The sequence below is a fragment of the Melanerpes formicivorus genome, unplaced genomic scaffold (assembly GCF_026170545.1).
Source record: "Melanerpes formicivorus ecotype bairdi unplaced genomic scaffold, bMelFor1.0.p_v2 SCAF_74, whole genome shotgun sequence".
NCBI classification, from domain to species: domain Eukaryota; kingdom Metazoa; phylum Chordata; class Aves; order Piciformes; family Picidae; genus Melanerpes; species Melanerpes formicivorus.
In genome coordinates, this window is record NW_027142426.1 from 2,552,644 (window position 1) to 2,573,050 (window position 20,407).

At 42.3% G+C, this 20,407-nt stretch overlaps 1 protein-coding gene across 1 annotated transcript in view; it reads right to left on the bottom strand.

Annotated features, from left to right (window-relative positions):
- Positions 1 to 321: 321 nt before the first annotated feature.
- Positions 322 to 20,407, bottom strand: part of EEFSEC (eukaryotic elongation factor, selenocysteine-tRNA specific) — a 129,840-nt gene continuing 109,754 nt past the window's right edge. The window contains exon 7 of the mRNA XM_068163781.1: positions 322 to 1,090. Within this exon, the coding sequence (XP_068019882.1) occupies positions 906 to 1,090 (185 nt within the window). The 3' untranslated portion in view covers positions 322 to 905. The remainder of the gene's footprint in view (positions 1,091 to 20,407) is intronic.

A 20,407-nucleotide genomic window follows, 5' to 3' on the forward strand; every position in this document is an offset into this window, starting at 1 on the left:
GCAAACATCACCCCAGTCCTCTCTGGGGGGGTGGGTGTGACACTACACTGGAACAGACTGCCCAGAGAGGTTGTGGAGTCTCCTCTCTGGAGACACTCAAAACCCACCTGGATGCACTCCTGTGTGACCTACTCTAGGTGATCCTGCCCTGGCAGGGGGCTTGGACTAGATGATCTTTCACAGTCCCTTCCAACCTCTAATATTCTGTGGTTCTGTGTAACTCCCTGCAAAACAGAGGAAATTCAGCAAGGCTATATAAAATGTCCCTGAAGTTAGGTTCTGAACCTCTGGAACAGCAAACAGAACAATTCAGAGTCTCAGTCACATCATTATGTTTAATATGAAAAACATTTCAAGATACAAATCATACTTATAAAAAAGATCCATACCACCTCTCAGATAGCATCTGACAGAATTGCAGCTGAAGGAATGGGAAACATCCCTTACAGGGTTCACCTATCATATTGTGTGCTTTCTGTCCCCAACTTTGCTCGGGGAAGTAAACCTAGACTAATCAGCTTCACTTTGTGGTCACATAAATTCACATCTTGACTAGATTTAGATTAGTATTGGTGGCAAACTTCTTAAAGCAAGGGAAATTTCCAAACAATTCTTCCAAGCAACAGCTTTATTAGAACGCACACTCGAACACGGCCACGCGGTAGGTGATGCTCTCTGACAGGCTGTAAGGACTCGCATCACAAAGATGACAAAGGAAGCAGATTCTGTCAGAACAAAACCAGACTGCAGAGATTTTGGAAGGGGGCAGATAGTCAGCAGGCGCTTTCAAGGCTTTGTTTGTGAGGAAGGAACAGGTCTAATGCATTCAGAAAAGAAACACATTCCAACCAAATTAATTTCAGAGTCTGTTCTTTCAGGTGTGACCAGAGGCCTCTTCTGCATTCTCAGGATTGAATCATTTTCTTCTGCGTATCAAAGACATATCTTTTAAACAGAAGAGAGATGGTAACAGGCTGGGCTGAATCATTCTTGCTGCTTTCATCCTCTTTTGTGGTATCCCCCTTCCCTGCCTTAGATTTCTTCTTGGAGGCAGCAGTCAGAAGCATCTTGGTATCTGGCTTCAGGCCATCTGTGAAAAAACCAAGAACATGTATGACAAATGCACTCATCACATCATCTCAGTGTAACTGGGAAAATGAACAGGCAAGTTTGCTTCTGGAATCAACCAAAGAAAATAATACAGTACCATCATCTGCATTAGGAAAAGCATATTTCTGCATCACACTTCTGGAATGTGGTAACTCGCATGAAAAACAAGCCTCCACAGTTCACAAAAGTGACTGTCCCAAATCCAGTGCAGTATCCTGGCTGTACCCTTCTACAGCTTTTAAAATATTAAACGTAGGCAGAAATCTAAACAAACCAGAGAAACTTGCCTTTTCACCCAGGCCTTTTACTCAGCAGACCTTACCTACTATTTACATACATCCCCCAAAGATTCATCCCATCCCTAAGAACGTTCATAAAGACGAAAGTCAGAAATGACAAAACCCCAACTGGTAAAGCACTGCAATTATACAGAGTTCTAAAGGTTAGAAGGTTCTTAAATGTCTAAAACCTGCCTAGGTTTTAACCAATTTTTGTGGCTTGTGTTTCTTCATTTTTCCTTTGGGTTTGGAGTGCTGTGGACTGTTTTGGTTTTGTTTGTACTTCTGTTTGTTTGTGGTGGTGTTTTGATTCGGTTTGTTTGTTTTGGCTAAAGCACAGCATTTGTTAAGAGCTTCAAGTGTCACTTTTTAGGGGAAGTAGAAACTGTATAGGATTCTGGGGATCTAATTTAAGTCTTTCTCCAGACATCTGTGTCAAACAAAAATATTTGTCCTTTTCTTCCTAAATGGCTAGGGTTTATTGCACTTTTATATTCTCTTTTAGCTCGACACATTGGTGACATTTTAGATAAGAAATGCAAGATAGCAACATCCAAAGAAACCCTGTAAAAGAAGAGGGCTGCAGCTCCTAGAAGAAGCTCCTGAAGAATTGCTTTCTTAAAGCAGAAGACAGCAAACCCCTCAGAAGCTTATCCAGTGCCACCTGAACACACCGCAATGTGGTTTGCAGGCATGTGGCCAAATTCAGTTCAGGTATTTTTAACCTGTGGTGTCACATAACCTTATCTCAAACACTTAATCAGCTTCTTTTCCCCCATATTGAAAGTCAGATGTGGATTCTCATATCACAGCCTGACAAAAAGATTGAGATGCTTATGATTTACTGGAGACAGAAGGTCTCCAAGCAAAGGTGATTTGCTCCAGCACAGACATCTAGAGGCACTTACAGCTGATTGCAGGGGGACAGGGCACCAGCACCTACCTTCTCATCTTGCTGTGTCAGGGAGCAAATTGTCCCAGGCAGCATCCCCACCAGCCAGCAAAGGCAAGAGAGGAAATGGGGAAGTGTTGAAGCAAAACCAGGAAACTGCTGGTTTACCATTTCATAACCAGAGGTTGAAAACAGCCCTGATGCCCTGCAGCACAGCCACAGGGAGGCTGTTAGAGGCAGAGAGGTCCTGCTTCAGCCAATAAAATGCAAGAGCACAAGAGGAAACAAAAGCAACACCTGATGGATGTAACTACATAAACTATGACTTAACTATGATTTAGCCTAAGGCCGCAGAAATCCAGCATCAAGCAGGATCAATTTTACATAGTTCTGTAAGATCTTGAATTTCAGAGTTCTGGTAGCAGCCTCCTTTCAGGTGGAAGAATATCAGATTTAAAAAAAAAAAAAAAAAAAAAGAAAAGAATGATTATTTCATTGTAAAAACAACTGAGACTGTTTTTCCTTGATGAGTGAAAAGTCTGATAATAACAATCTTTGCACTTGCAATGTTCAATTAATCAAAGTATGGGGTGGCCTGGCCACATATCCATTATACAGTTTTACTACACTGTATAGCCATGTTTGACACAGCTGGTTTGATGTTTGCAATTGATGCTTTCCCACAAATCCCATTAATATTAGGCTTACAATCTCTGCCTTCATTATGAAAAGCCACTTATTTAGCAAGCTCTGAGAACATCTTGGGTGCTGCTGAGGGTGGGGCCAAACAAATTAAAACCAGCAAAAAGTGAGCTTACACAGTCCTGCTCTCTACTTTTGCAGGATTTAGTCCAGGTTGCATGTTTTCTGCTGTTTTGACCAAGCTAATTGTAAGTGTCCCTGAACAGGGTTTCCTCCACTTTCCTGGGAAGACCATTTATTTTTTGGACAAAGAAACATTTAGTTTTGCTTTCAAGTCGGTTTCCCTTTCTGGGTCTTATCACTATTACTAACGTTGCTGTTACTGGCACATTACTGTTTAAGAAAGATGTTGAACTAAATCCTTTCAGAAAGACACACTTTAAATTAATTAAAGCAAACAAATCCTCAAACACTTCTATTTATGTTAGCAGGCTTCGTGAGACTCTGATTTCCAAAAAATGCTAATTGACGGAAAGGAGAGAGGAAGGGAGGAGATGTGGCATTAACACTGCAGCCAGCATTTTCCCCTGGGGATATCTATAGCAGGGCACCTCAGCTGCCACCACAGACCCTTGTCCATAGTCCGCAGGGGCACAGGGAGATGACACCCACAGGTGGATGCAGCCTCTCATCCACAGAACCACCAAGGTTGGAAGAGACCTCAAAGATCATCAAGTCCAACCTGTCACCACAGACCTCATGACTACTAGACCATGGCACCAAGTGCCACATCCAATCCCTTCTTGAACACCTGCAGGGATGGTGACTCCACCACCTCCCTGGGCAGCCCGTTCCAACAGCTAACAGCTCTCTCAGTGAAGAACTTTCTCCTCACCTCCAGCCTAAACTTTCCCTGGTGCAGCTTGAGACTGTGTCCTCTTGTTCTGGTGCTGGTTGCCTGGGAATAGAGACCAACCCCCTCCTGGCTACAACCACCCTTCAGGTAGTTGTAGAGAGCAATAAGGTCTCCCCTGAGCCTCCTCTTGTCCAGGCTAAACAACCTCAGCTCCCTCAGCCTCTCCTCGTAGGGCTTGTGTTCAAGGCCTCTCACCAGCCTTATTGCCCTTCTCTGGACATGTTCAAGTGTCTCAGTGATGTGGCAGTCACGGGGGAAGTCCCAGCCATGAGGGTCAAAAAACTCCACTTTGGATAATGTGAGCTTCTAAAACTTCCCAGGATATCAGTGAGCAACAGGACGGCTCAATGTGTCTTAAACTTGGTACATCATCTCAGGTGTTTAAGTGAAGATTCTGATGTTTGAAAAAAGTCATTTTGAAGCAAAAGAGATATACTGCATGTGTACTGTGGAAGACGTACTCAAAACTGAGCAATCTTCCCTCTTCCACCCTATTGCAAACTCCCCCATATGGAGAAGTAAAGATAGACTTCACCTGCAGCACTTAACACCTATTTGGACTCAAATAAGGTATTATGGATAAGAAGTTTACTGAAGAAATGGAAGAACATGGTATTTCCTACCAGTGAAGTGCCAGGCTGACAGCCAGAGGCAGCTGAGGTATTATTAAATTCACAGGGTATCTCAATCCCCTAACCAGATCCCATGGCCCTCATTCTGCAAACAGATTAGGTGGCTGGCATCATACCCTAACAAATGGCACTTTCTGTTTTTCTGCTTTGGTGCCAGGAGGTCTAAGGGGCTGAAGAGGCTCTGTGATAGGGAGCAGCACAAAGGAGAGGCGGGGGGAGGCCGGCGGGGAGGCACAATCGGGGTTTCATCTACCTCGGCGGATTTCTCGCGTTACACACAATGCATGCTTTACATTTCACAAAACCAAGGAAATGAAGGGAAATATATCTGTCACTGAAGAAGACATCAGGCCTTTAATAGCTGAAATGACGGATATTTTTAGATGGAGGTCTAGTTTAACTTACTTACATTAAGGGTCTAATCTCTCCTGAACAATAGCTATGTTAGCTTGAATACATAGTGAGAAATCTGTTCCATTAATTAAGTGCTGCTTGTACTACTTGGATTCGTAGCAAACGTTAATAGATTTTTTTTCCCCTTCCTCTGTTGGACAATTACTTTATTTTGCCAAGTTGCTAATAGATTAAATTGAAAAGATCCATGTGTTTAAAAAAAAATAAAAAAAAGAAGAGAAAAATATTTTAGCTTCAAAGTTCTAAGAAATGCCTTGCATACAACAGTGGAAAATACCCATATATATATCACACAGTATCACCAAGGTTGGAAGAGACCTCAAAGATCATCAAGTCCAACCTGTCACCACAGACCCCATGACTAGACCATGGCACCAAGTGCCACGTCCAATCCCCTCTTGAACACCTCCAGGGATGGTGACTCCACCACCTCCCCGGGCAACCCATTCCAATGCGCAATCACTCTTTCTGTATAGAACTTCTTCCTAACATCCAACCTGAACCTCCCCTGGCGCAGCCTGAGACTGTGTCCTCTTGTTCTGGTACTGGGTGCCTGGGAGAAGAGACCATCATCAGCCTGTCTACAACCTCCCTTCAGGTAGTTGTAGTGGTTTTTCTAATGCTCACTGTCTCCTAGTGTCAGTCACACCTCCCTGTCACAAGCACTCAGCAAAACCTCATGACAAGTCATGGAATCATAGAATCAATAAGGTTGGAAAACACCTCAGAGATCATCAAGTCCAACCTCTCACCCAATACCTCATGACAACTAAACCATGGCTCCAATCCCCACTTTGCTGACCAGCTACACAAATCATGACACAGACTACAAATGTCCAAACCCAGCACTGGTTGACTTTTGCTTTGTTTTCACTACTACTACTTCAGCTTCAAGGAGGACAAAAGCTGACAGAACATCTCATCTCCTGTTGTTAACTGAACAGCAGCATGAAGGAGCACTGCTGTGGGTTTTTTTTTCCCCATACACATTTTTACTGCAACTGCTACCTGCAACCTTGGATCCTACTTTACCTTTTAGGTAACTTCTCCACTCCACATCCTCCTTCACTGAATGTTATTAATTCCTTATGAATCTCCTCTGTCATCTTCACTTTGGATTGGGGTGGGGTTTTTTGTGGGCTGTTGTTGGTTTGGGATTTTTTTTTGGTGGATTTGTTGGGTTGGGTGGGTGGGTTTGTTTAATTCCTTATTAGCCTTCTGCTCCCCTGTGCTTTTGTTCCTTCACAAGGTCTTCGAGGGTGGTCTCTGCTCCTTTTGTTGAAGTTCAGCTCACTCTCCTTTTCCAATTTTTATGTTTCAGATCTCCCATCACAGTATTTCTACTTCCACAAATTCCTTCAATAATTAGGAATAGCCTTGCCTCTTCCAAGGTTAATGAATCATTGTGTTTGAATGGAAAATTATGAAGACTGAAGGCTAGACACACTGTAGACGAGAAGCAAGATAATACAGTATCTCCTTGTAGCCCAGCCAGAGACAAGAATAACTTTTAAGCAACTGATAAACACATCATTGAAAACAGGTGTAATAATATAGGTGCAGGACACGCTCTCCAGCACAGCCAAGGAGAATAATTTATTCTACTGAACTTCAACAACTCCCTCCTCATATGCAGACTTGTAAAAAAGCCTGCTGCCAACTATCCTGCTAGCACACGAAAGTATTAGCATGGATGAATACAGTTTTGTTACGACACTAAAAATTGTAACAGGAAAAAAAAAAAACCAAACCAAAACAATGTATTGTAAGATTTCTAGAGTCCCAACTCATCAGAACTTGGGTTTCAGGGCAAAATTAAATGTTCATCCGATAGAAAAATCAGCAAGTGTACTGTGGTTCTGGATTGTTACCACCACGTTAGCAAAAAAACAACCCACACTGAGGCCACACTAGTAGCTACTACAGGAATAGAACATATTCCATCTTCTACTCATTACTAAGAAATTCCTAGATTGTTCTTGACCTGCTGAGATGATCTCCAAACCTACCACTCCATGTAGGAATTTGTGAGCAGGGCTTCAGTGGGAAACTGAATTTGATTTTCCATTCTGTAAACAAAAAATCCTATTCACTTCCTTCGTACACTGCAGCTACAAGACTCAACCACCTGCAGCTTCTTGTTTCCCATCAACATTCAAATATTAAAAAACTGATTAAACATCAGAGAACAAGTTAACATGGTATATTTGTCCGAGGCAAATGTCAGGCAGACATTGTTCTTTCTTACTAAGGGAAGGCAAAAAAGAGCAGAACTTGAAAGAGGTAAAGGGTTGGGGATAATCCCCACTCACAATGGATTATTTGTAACAGCTGGTTCTCACAATTTCAGGATTTCCTTAAATTGAACCCTCAGAGCCTGAACCCTCATTACACAGTTCAGGAGTATAAGCCTGCATCAACTCTCCTGCTAACACAGAGTGCAAAAGCCAGGTGACCTGGAAATCAGAAATACTTAGAGCCCTGGTTGGAGGCATTGTCACAGTCTGATGCAGAAGGGCCGTGCTTGAGAGTGGACAAATAACAGTCTCTCCTCCAGATTACTGCAAAGACAAACCATTAAAAGAGAACAGAAACTTTTTGCCAGTACTGCAGGATTCAAGAATCCACCACCCTTCAGCACAACACAATTATGAACTACTCTGATAACTGTTTTCCTTCTTGCAAGAGCTATTTATGCTCATCCAAGATTGTAAACCTCACACACACATTTACCTACGTTCAAAGTGTGGCACAAGGTTCAAATACAGCTCTCTAACCTGTTCCGGACTCTGATCAACTTTAAAACAAGAAGAGTAACTCTATCACTGGTTTCCAGCACCATTAAGAGAAGTGGTAGACGTGCTGGCTCTCAGAGCTCCACAATACAGCAGAAGGCACACACTTGCTCTCCACCTAGTCCCAAAACATGTCAGCAGTTCTACAAAACAGTTGTCATTAATCTGTGCCCTAAGGGCATGAAAATCTCAACATGTAGGTAACCCTAAAGTAAGGTTCTGGACTTTAGATTCAAACAAAAAGCAGAAGCATCCCAAAAATCAGAGGATCAGTTTGCCCAGCCTCTCCTGTTGCAGGAGACAGAGAGGACAGTAACAGAAAACATCCCCTTGCTTGAACTCTTTAAACTATTACATAGTAATTGCTTCTCTTCTCCTCTACTGAAGAAATCCAGTATCTTATCTTTTTATTTTATTCAAGCTAAGAAGGTAATTTTTCTCCTTCAACATCCCAGACAAAATAAACACCACAAAAAACCTCAAACACCCATAGATGATCAGGAATAGCAACTTTGTAAGGACTATGTTATTCCACCCACAAACACTGTAATAGGAGCATCAGATATGCCACACCACATCTAGCAGACTGGATTACTATTTGTCCAGAGACTGCTGGTCCTACCTGACTTGGCATCCCATCTGCCTGCCATTAATATATGGTTCTTCCAAAAGAGCAAGGATGAAAACAATGCCCTGAGCTAACTAGAACCTGGGATCATGTAGGAATTGTATGTCAACACCTACAAACCTTCCTAGCCAAAAGATTTAAGTACAGTGTTCCTGCAGGAGCCAGTCCACTCTGTTTCTAAGTGTTCACTGCCACGATAACAAGCATAATATGATTACCTAGACAATTTCAGTGTAATAGTTGACCAGAGATTCATTCAAGAAACATGGGATACTCCTTTCCTTGCTACCCTCAGGAGCTCAGGATTTGAGCTTCAAGTACTTTCACAAATCAGGCAATGAATTTACTTATGTAAATCTCTTCACAGTTCTCCAGTAATTCTATTTTCAATTCACACCACCTTTTCCCACATCTACTGTCAGCTCTCTCAAGTCCTCTGCTAGAGTTTCAAACTCCAGAGTATAATAATTTCTCTCTTCTGGCTGGTACAAGGCCTGCTATAATCACCTTTCCTGGCTTGTGAATATTAATAGGACTACAGCATAAAGTTGGCCAGGGAGAGCAATCAACCTACAAGGAGACTGGAAAGAGACTCCTCCCTTCCAAAGGAAAATTACTGTAACGTCTCTGTGTGGTACTTGGGATTTACACAAAATATCCATAATTCACTGTTTGATGACACTAAAAAACACAACCACCTTACAGCCACTTTGAGCAGAAGCAGACTGCCTCATGTCCTGACCAAACATTGCTGTGACAGCCAGCCTGCATCAGCAGAGTTGTTCCTGGAGTTACAGCCTGGTACATTGCATGGAAATCCTTAACTACCAAAACATTTTCCCACAAATTGGGGAACAGCTGCCCCATGCCACATCAGAGAAGGCTACAGTTCAGCGGTGAACTGAACTGAGTCTTGTGTATCCGCTGAAGTTTATACAGGCTTTTGGACCAAACGACATTATTATAAGAGGTGGTACAGCTGGAAATAACATGGATTTCATTATGGGCTCCTACTGAACAGGGAAAGAGCTAATCTTCCCTGATGAGGAAGACAGAAGCTGTTTTAATACAAGAGGCTGACCCAGGTGACGCTGAGGCCAAAGCTGTATTTGGAAAACTCTCACATCCAGCCGGACACAACTCTTTCAAGCTCGGTGCCAATTCTACACAATGGTTTGAACTGCACTCTCCGGCAGCCCTTAAAGGCACATTCTGTATCTTGGCTTTTGCTGCAAGCAATCAAGAAAGAATGCAAGAAAACAAAACTGTTTCCCAAGCACTGTTTGCTGGTGCCATAATTAATATAATCAAACAATTCCACAAATTGCTTCCAATTGCTGGCGTCACTTTCATGTACAGAGCCAGACTTTCAAAGAAGGACCCTCTTGTCCTACATCCTTACACTGGTAACCCTCGCTTCACACAATAGTAAACAAGACCTCACTAAATACTATAGGGTAATTTGTACTGTAATAGGTCCCCAAGGCACCATGGACACAATTTGAAATGCCATCTAATTTTTCTTTTTAATTAAAAAAGCAGTTACTATATTTAAACAACAACACAAAAAAGTTCAGAGGGGACAGATTGGAGTTTCCCACAGCTCTCTGGGAGTTTTCTCAAGGTCAGGAAGAGTTTTATAGGCTCAGCTGGTACGCATTTTTTTCCCTTTAATTAGTCTGCCATACCCTCTGCATGAAGTCAGCGTCGTGATTTTTCAGTCTGATATTTTTCATATTGGTAAACAGAGCACAGGCTCCTGCACCACACCACCCTGGTTGGCTGCTGAATGGTTATCACAGTATCACAGTATCGCCAAGGTTGGAAGAGACCTCGAGGATCATCGAGTCCAACCTGTCACCACAGACCCACGACTAGACCATGGCACCAAGTGCCACGTCCAATCTCCTCTTGAACACCTCGAGGAATGGTGACTCCACCACCTCCCTGGGCAGCCCATTCCAATGACTAATGACTCTCTCGGTGAAGGATTTTTACACTATGAAGATGTCCTGGGGACCTCTGTTCTCCATAGAAACCAGAGAGAATGTCTCTGTCAGTCAAGGAAGATTGAAAGATGGGAATGGGACTTCTCTGTCCTAACTGCTATTGCAAGCTGAACATCTGTTTCTGACTGGGAAAAAAACAACAAAGAAAGAGCAAAATATTACCATGTTACAATTTCCCCACACATACTTTGCCTACTATGAGGACAGCCAGCACCCCACAGTTTTATACTTCTCAATTTCCACTAAGATGATTAGAATGTATTATCTTATTTTCCAAGTGTATATAACTCAGTCATATTTTAACTTTCCCCTCCCCCCCCCAATGTAATAATCAAACACCAGATACAAACAGTCCACTGTTATCCAAAGCCATGTAACAAGACAGATTTCTCCACTGACAAATGCCCACCCTGTATCACACCATTGCTCTCCAATCATCTCATTATTTAAGTAAGTCTACATATTACTTAAGCCTACACACACTTCAGAAGTATACCTGCAGTTCTCACGCTGGGTTTTCCAAGAGGTTCCCTAACCCAGCATACTCATCAACCCTGAATGACAGCTCCAAAATGAAGTGACATACTTGAGAGCTTCATGTCTTGGATTGTTGGCTACACTGCAGTATGAATAGGTTGGGACTACCAAACCTGACTTGGTCTTACAGGCTAACATATATGTCAGCTGCCATCGAGTGCTCCAAGCATTTGTTGACTAAGCTCTTCTAGGGCAACTCTCCTAAGGAGAGGATGACTTGATACTTCATGCTCCTGGAACATAACTATGACTTGTATGCTATACATAATTTTTTGTTTCTGTATGCCAGAGACAAGTTTTAATACAGGTTACATGATAGAATCCAATGCCTCAGGAGTACTAGGTCTATGCTACACAAATTAAATGCACACACAATATAATGCATCAACTTGCAGAGCTACCAGGCAACCACTGAGGTAATCTTTTTGGCCTCAAATCCAACACTGTCCCATTAGCCTAAAGAAGTGGATTTTCAGTTTCATTTCTCAGGGGCTACATATGTGCTTTCAGTGCATTAGCAAGGCTGCAATTATGCCAGCTGATGCATCATACCTGCGGCTATTCATAAACTCTATTTTCACTTGATGGCCACTAAGGTTACTGAGATCATGCCTAAGTGCTACACTCATCCCCCAGCATACTTGTAGGGATTGGCAACCCATATACTGATCCTGTTTGCATATTCTTGGAGCTCCCTGAAACAGGGCACAGCAGGAGCGAGTGTGAGAAACAATGGAACTTCTAAGGACATCACATCACTACTGGAATCATATGCAATGCAGTTGGAAATTTTGGAATATAGACAGGCTCTTGTTAGAATTCAACAACAGAAAAATCACAGGCAAGTCAGCTCGAAATATCCAAGTCTATTCAAAACAGTCAGAGACAGAACAGTGTCTTGAAATAGTAATTATTGTCACTGGGCCACTAAAAAGTAGTTCCCAGGTAAAGAAGTACAGAAATATGTAGACAAAACCACAATGAGGAGAATTTGATAGAGTCTACGATGACTGTTGTAGAGCTCATATTTTCACAGGTCTTGTTGAGACTGTCCTTGCCGATCAAATCCTCAAATCAAGGGGAACAAAAACACAAAAATGTCTCCAAGAACAGAGCTAGGTATGTAAAAATTCATCAAGGAACCACTAAGCATAGGAGCTTTCATAATTTTAAAATCTGTATCTCTCACTGGGACTAAATTTATATCCAATGAGTGAGTTCTCAGACCTAAGTCAGTCAGCAGTAGGCCAGGAGATACTTTTGATTGGGATTTTCTCAGCACTCCAGTACTATAGAACAGTACATAAACAAACCCAACAATGCTCATGTTCTTTGCACTATGGTGAGCAAAAACAACTGAAAATGTTTTGAACTCAACACAAGGGACTAAAATTTCAGTCTAGTGAAAAGGCAACAACAACAAAACCAGTACTAACACACAATCTCTCCCACAGCAGTCTTTCAGAAATGAATACAATGCAGAAAAAGTTGGGGGTTAGCAGATCTGACACAGAATCAAAGGCAATTCATTACAAAGAAGCTTCAAATCAAAGTGCTAGATCCACAGGCCTGTCTGTAATCCTCCCATCTTGCCTGCAACTCTTGATGTGGAGTAGGTAGCGCAGAAGCCAGTTAAGCTGGACCAACTCCACTGATGTATCCCAGGCATTTGCTGCTCAGCGCTGGTCCAGAGTTTAAGTTTGGCGATATTCATCTTCCCCAGGGCTGCCTTTATAAAGCAATCCTGAACAATGGGACTTCAGAATAAAGGATAAAACATTTACATTTATTTTTTTTTTAAAACTTCCAGGCAAGGGCCTTTAATGTGATTAGAAGGGGAGGGGGATTGGATAGCAGCTTTTTCTTTTTTATGTTATGTATATTGTGTGTAAACAAATATGCAATTTGCTTTAAAAAGATAAGGTGATTAAATTTTTATCGGGCTTGTACTCTGTTGTCACCACAACAAAGAGAATTAGGAGGAGGAAAGAAAGGCCTTTTTATTTGAATTATGCTCTTACCAGAGGTTCTCTACAGCACAGCTGTAAAGCCACTCAATGTTCTCCAAACAGGCCCTTTGATTGCATTTTATTCAACTTGTTTGCATTTGGAGCAATCGAAAGGAAAAGAACGCTCCACATTTTGATGTCTTAATGTTCCTTAATACCTTCTTTAATTTATATTAAGCTTCTTAACTAGGGTGATGAATTCTTCAAAAACAATAAAGACCTAGTGCAGAAATCTTTCACACACCAGGAAAATTGAAATTATAATGTATTCATGGATTTTTTTTTTTTTGGTTATAAAGCCCCCACATTATTTAGAAGAAAGATTTAAAGTATATTAAAAAAAAAAAATCCTGAAGTTATATGAAAATTATTTGATCCACAAAAGTAGATGGAAGTTCAAACCAATTATTACAAGGGAAATAAAATGTTGTGGGAGGTAGAGGAGAGTAAACAGGATGAGAATGTTGGCTTATTATGAAGTTTTCAGCTTTTTAACAACCTATAAATTCCTCCTCTTTTGCTTTCCACAAACAAACCAAACAAACCAAACAAACACAAAACACCACCAGCTTCAGAAATCAAGTTTAATTTTGCTTTACCAAGAAAAATTCAGATGTTTGGCAGTTCTTCCTTATTCATAGAGTTCTTCCCTAAAATGGCTCTTCATGTTTATGGTTCCACAACCCTTCTCCTCCCAATGCTTTCCTCAGTTTGCCAAGACCGACAGCACACACTGAAAAGGGTGAACATTGTTACAGAGCATGCAAATACCCACAGATGGGGCATGTGCTCCAGGGTGAGGTTCAGAGACTGAAACGCCACTCACAGGTGGACCTCAGTCAAATGGGAAGCAGGCTGCACGAGAAAAGCAAAGGTCATGTAATAAAAAGCACAGAGGCGGCCACCCAAGGGACAAGCCTGGCTAGGCTTGTTTTTGCAGGCACTGCATGTTTTCCCACTTACAGTTACAGGATGGTCAGTCTGATTAAGCCTCAAACACTAATTACCTAGCCTGTGTAACAAAACTAATTCTCAACAATGTCAGTGCTCTTAAAACTCCTTCTGCAGAAAATAAACACAGCTTTCAGTAAATGTCCACTACGGTCAAATCAGCTGCAGCAAGGAACATCCAGAAGAGTAGAGTCTTCTTTCACTTTTCACTTTCCCTATTTGTCTACCTTTTTATTCCCCCCTCACCACCCCCCACCTCAACCATTTTACATCTGCATGCATGTGCATGTGTATAGCTACAAACACCTCACCTTTTTCCTCTGCAATTAAAGTCTGGAAAAAGAACAAGCCACAGCTGGCACTTCTATGAACACCACCACAGCGCCTAGAGCTGTGCTACGCTGACTGGGTGCATGGGTATTAAATCAGTGAAGAAATGAGCTTCCTAAATGAATCATGAACTACATCAAATTATATGAATTAGCCTTGAAAATGTGTTTGAAAAAGAACATACATTTTAATCTGGAATGGTTTTTATTTCCTGTCATCATCCACTGACTGCTCACCTACCTTCCCCAAATCACATTTTAAAGCAAATTCCAAGAAAGCTCAAATACAGCCTCATTATAAAGCCTGCCACATGTACAGAATGCTTGTGAATAAGCTCTCTTAGCTGTAGCAGCAATCAACTGGCCACAATAATTAAAACTATTTAAAAAATTTCACATGCTGCATTCACCACAGAGCAAAACAATGCTGATCTTAATCTCAATACACATGCACCCTGGGTAAAATGAGACCTTCCACTCCTCAACAGGGTCACACCATACAAGCACAGAGGCACCAAAAGTAAGAGTCCAAAAGGGTACAAGGATCACTACAGTAAAACTGAGAAACCTCTCTCATCAAGCACCAATAAACTGCAAACTCTGTCAAAGGTGGCACAAAACAGCTTGGTACGCCGGGGCATCACCTTCTGCCACACTGGTCCTGCACACCGATGGCTGCTTTTGAAGGGAACAGCACGGAGACAAAGCAATGCCAAACCCACAGTTAAAGCACAAGAATTACCTTCTAACAGGTACCATCTACTGTATCACATCTATCAAAACTTTCCTCTGCATTTTTTGGAAGGGAGCAAGTACAGAATGTACGCATCTAAAACAGTATTTATGTATGCAACCAGTTAGGAGCCTTAACTGTTGTAATCTATGAAAGCTTGTGCCTTTAAGCAGAAATGATTCATGACTTCTAACTTGTTTTAAATGTTGAAAAATTCCATCCAAGTCAATTGAGTCAACAAGCCAGCAGAGGATGAAGACACGTATCTGTTTTTTATTGTCCAGTCCATGCACTTCTCAGTCACCCACAAGTCCTCTAGCAGTCAAAAAACCACACATTCCAATAACTAAGTTTCCTGCGTTTCTTTTAATTAAGATAGCACGCTTTCTCTCACTCAGCACATGCTGGTGGAAGGAGCATTAGTGAGCCTTAACTGATTCTCTTTGTGTCATTTAATTACTACCGTTTCACAGTGTTATTTCACAAATAAATTAGCCAGTGATTTTGGAAATTGGGAGAGGGAAGATCAGGATCTCAGGTAGTGATAGGACTAGGGGGGATGGAATGAAGCTGGAGGTGGGGAGATTCAGGCCGGATGTGAGGAGGAAGTTCTTCACCGTGTGAGTGGTGAAGCTCTGGAATGGGTTGTCCAGGGAGGTGGTCGAGGCCCCATCCCTGGAGGTGTTTAAGACCAGGCTGGATGAGGCTCTGGCCAGGCTGATCTAGTGTGGGGTGTCCCTGCCCATGGCAGGGGGGTTGGAACTAGGCGATCCTTGTGGTCCCTTCCAACCATGACTGACACTATGATACTATGATTTACAGCACGGGGCTTCTTCCGTAGCTTGCTTCAATATAATTCATTTACAAAATGCTAAGTCATCAGCAGCACTCTCCAAATAAAAACATTTAAAAGCAATATAAGCACCATTTTCAAAGGCAGAACTTACTTGTGTTTCCTTTCTCAATACCAAGACTTCCAGTTCAATCTCTTTGTGCCTTTTCTTAGCAGTCACAAAGACCAGAAATAAACATTAAATTTCCAAAGTTTATCTTCTGTCATAACTACTTCACAGTACCTGGGCCTCAGATAAAGAGCAACACTGATGAAGTCAAACATGGTCAGACAGTGACACGATTGCAAGCGGGCAGGCACACCAAGCCAGGCTTATAAATGAGATAGCCTAAGTTATGGAGATGCAGTGACACAGACTTAGCACATATTAATAACACCTCTATCCATGCCACAGCGATACTTCCATTTTTCTAGGCAAGCACCCAAGGGCTGGGTTTCCTTCCTCACTACACTTTTCCTGGGGCACAGACTGTTCTAAAAGTTAGTCAAGTAAAATATCAGAAAATGCAGGTACAGCCTCTGCCCAAACCCACTGGAAAGCAGATCATATTAAAGACTAAAAGAGATTAGCTTCCCTGAGCCATCCCCCAAAAGACTCTTCATCTTTCTGAAGGTTTCAAGCGTTGATATTATTTGGAAATGAGATGTAGGCAATTCATAAGGCTCAAACACAGAAATTAATAACAAGTTTCCCAATGCCAGGTGGCTGGTGAGAAGAGAATGTTTTACAGCAACCTAACTTTTAAGATTCCCACTACCATTATCAATCTGTTTGAGGGTCTCAGTCCAAATCCAGCAGTGAGGGTGGGGAAAAGGCTCTCAACTATTTTTCAAGGTTGTTATATCAGCCAGCCCAGCTGGGTGGACTGAAGAGTCACTATACTTTTCCAACATCAACTTAAACTGACTTGCATTGCATACAGTAAAAGGTAGCATTGAAGGAGGGAAAAATTAAGGTTATGGAAGATGTAATATGTCCAGCCAAAACATACAAACAAGTTAAAAACAAATTAGCACCATTATCAAAACCACAAAGGCAGCATCTTGTGTGAGACTGCTGATCTTGTGTGAGACTTGGGGCAGGAGTTGATCTGCTGGAGGGTAGAGAGGCTCTGCAGAGAGACCTCGACAGGCTGGACAGATGGGCAGAGTCCAACGGCATGAGATTTAACACATCCAAGTGCCGGGTTCTGCACATTGGCCACAACAACCCCATGCAGTGCTACAGGCTGGGGTCAGAGTGGCTGGAGAGCAGCCAGGCAGAGAGGGACCTGGGGATGCTGGTCGATGGTAGGCTGAACATGAGCCTGCAGTGTGCCCAGGTGGCCAGGAGGGCCAATGGCATCCTGGCCTGCATCAAGAACAGTGTGGCCAGCAGGAGCAGGGAGGTCATTCTGCCCCTGTACACTGCACTGGTTAGGCCACACCTCGAGTACTGTGTCCAGTTCTGGGCCCCTCAGTTTAGGAAGGAGGTTGACTTGCTGGAGCATGTCCAGAGAAGGGCAACAAAGTTGGTGAGGGGTTTGGAACACAAGCCCTATGAGGAGAGGCTGAGGGAGCTGGGGCTGCTTAGCCTGGAGAAGAGGAGACTCAGGGGTGACCTTACTGCTCTCTACAACTACCTGAAGGGAGGTTGTGGACAGGCAGAGGTTGGTCTCTTCTCCCAGGCGGCCAGCACCAGAACAGGAGGACACAGTCTCAGGCTGCGCCAGGGGAGGTTCAGGCTGGAGGTCAGGAGGAAGTTTTACACAGAGAGAGTGATTGCCCATTGGAATGGGCTGCCCGGGGAGGTGGTGGAGTCACCATCACTGGAGGTGTTCAGGAGGAGACTTGACAGGGTGCTTGGTTGCATGGATTAGTTGATTAGGTGGTGTTGGATGATAGGTTGGACACGATCTTGAAGGTCTCTTCCAACCTGGTTTATTCTATTCTATTTCATTCACTTTGGGTTCTAACACACTCCATTTCAGGAGCTGGAGTTCTCACATCTAAAGATTTATTTTTCTTGACAAGTAATTGTTAAACCTTTGCCTTGTAGTAACATATCAGTGTTTAGATATTCTAACTTAAAGACAACACAGAAACACAGTTTAGCCTGTCAATATAAATGATTTGTTAATCATTCTACCAAAGCACAGAGTGTCTTTTGCCTGCTGAGTTCTGCCAGAATACTGGATTTTTGAAGAGAGGGAACAAAAGATAAGACAAGCTTCCACTCAAATTACATTTTATCTGAAACCTCTACTACATCTTCCTCCTAGCTTCCATTGCTCCCATCATGATACTGCTCCAGTCAACTTAGCACTTCACAGCATTCAGAAAAAAAATCAAATTCCAATAAAAGGAAATGGTGTCCCTTCCAATAGCCATCTGTGCCTGTGTTCTCTATTTAGACCCTGCCTCAGGATTTTAATTCCCTCCATCCTTACTCTCTAGTTAGCCTCAGTGGTCTTGATGTCTCCACTTATTGCTCAGGGCAGAGCTGATCAACTGCAGGTTCTCCGACTGCAACCAAGAAGCCATTTACAATTCCAACAGCTGTTACTGATTTGGCAGCAGAATCATGGCAAGTCCATTGTTCCAACCCTCCCTCTTCAGAGACAGAAAACAGTAGGAACAATCCAAAAAACTCAAGAAAGGGGAAGGAAAGTGTCATGGATAAAGGCACAGCCCTAGCTGATAATCATTTCGCCTGTGCAAAGCCAGCAGCGTAGACTACTTTTACACCACAGTGAGTGAACCCTGAAGTCCTATCTTATCCAGGTTCCTTCCTCACCATCAGACACTGGAGCAGGAGGAAGTCTGCACTGCACCACAATATTAAGTCACATTGTCCTTTAAAGATCTCCATGCCCTGCTGACAGCAGCAAGGTGCAGAGCTATCTCAGCGAAGGTAGGTTTGTCAACCCCATTGCCCCCACTTCATTAAACTATTTCAGTCTTTATGGATCAAAATGGAAGCAGCAGCATTCCTTCATCCTGCACACTGATGATGAGGAAATTCATAAAAGTGTTTGTTTTGCACATAGTTCATCAAGGCTAGAGATCTACAGTAAGTTTATGTTAATGCTTATGCCATTAAAATTCAAGCTCCAGTAAAAAGTCTGATGAGAAAGACAAAAAAATAATAAAATCTGAGTCTTTACAAAATCTAACAGATGCACTCCCTTCCAAACAGGTTTAAACATTAAGTCTTAACAAGATTTTCCTCAGGACAGCGATCCTTTCATCCTTTGGAAGAAATATGGGAAACTGTGGGAAAGATAAGAGCCTAACTCGCTGGAAGGAAACCAGGTCATTTGCCCAAGAGACAAGCATGTGCAGGTGGTTAGAGCAAAGCAACATCTTCAACTCTCTCCCTCCCAAACTGAAATAAAATCAGTGTCCATGCCTTCAATGCACACAATTAAGTACTCAAATTCTGCTCTAGGTGCAAGAAAAATGACCAGTTTTCAGACAGAAATGAATCAGTCTTATTTCCTCTAGTGAGCGAGGAGTTCACCAAGATAACTTCAGGATTTTGTTTCACGTTTACGTGCATCAGCTTTGATTTAACACCTTCTTTAACAAACAGACAGCAGAACTAAAACACACAGGAGAGACATGCTCAACTTGCAACTCCAAAGTATACTTTCAGTGAATTTCATTCGAGGTGGGGGGGAAGGGAAGCCTGAGAAGAACCTCTCAGCCAGCGGCGCTGACTTCTAATGAAGGTTAGTTTGTGCTCTGCAATCTGAAATTACAATGGACAGGCCACTCTATTCCCATCTTCTATTCAGTCCTATTTTACTACTCCAAATATATATACCACCTAAATTTGTATACTCTTTAACAGTAGTTAATCTTCAATTAAAATACCTAGAGCAGAAACTAAGATAACTGGTTTAAAAGGTAAAAGCTTATTGACGAAAATGTATTCTCCATATTGCCTTTTTTTTTTCTTTTTTAATTCTGCATATTAAAAATGTCAATTTTTATGACTTGAAAAAAAAATATCTTCAGGAATAATGAAGGCTAACAAAAGACTGAAGAGCAGTAATTTAAAAAGCTCCATATGTAGCATCCTGATTACTGTATCAGTCCCCATTCCGTAACGAAGGGAGAAGTCACCAAACTGCTGCTTGTCCTTTCTGGTGACAAGGAAAGGGCAAGGAGGACAGCGTTATTTCAAGGCATCATCCTTCAGGCTCTAAGGGAAGAACAAGAAGTCTCCTGCAGTACAATATGTGGGTGTCAGTGTCTGGCACTTTTCTGGAATACGGTAACCCCAGCTCTGGTGGTCCCTGCACATGTACTTAATTTGGAAGCAGCTGGGTTCAAAAGTTTATCCTCACTTTTTGACCTGCAAAGGTTTAGTGTGTGGGCGTGCACATGAGCGTGTACATGATACCACACAAGCTGAAGATGTGCAGCCACAATATACACAGTGTGTGAGTGTTTATGTGTACAGTTTTGCATGCAGAACACACTGCGTACTTTGAAATACCACGACGTTATCCAGTGTGCATCAGAGTGATGCACACTGCATGAGCATTCAGCCTTCCCAAGCCAAACATGGCCAGTCTGCAGTCAAAATTCAGTGAGTTGATTTTTTTTGGCAAGATCTCAAAAGGACATGCTAATGAAAGAATCTGTAAGTGCAATACTACCGAATTGGAAAGATTCAACATGCTTCCTAG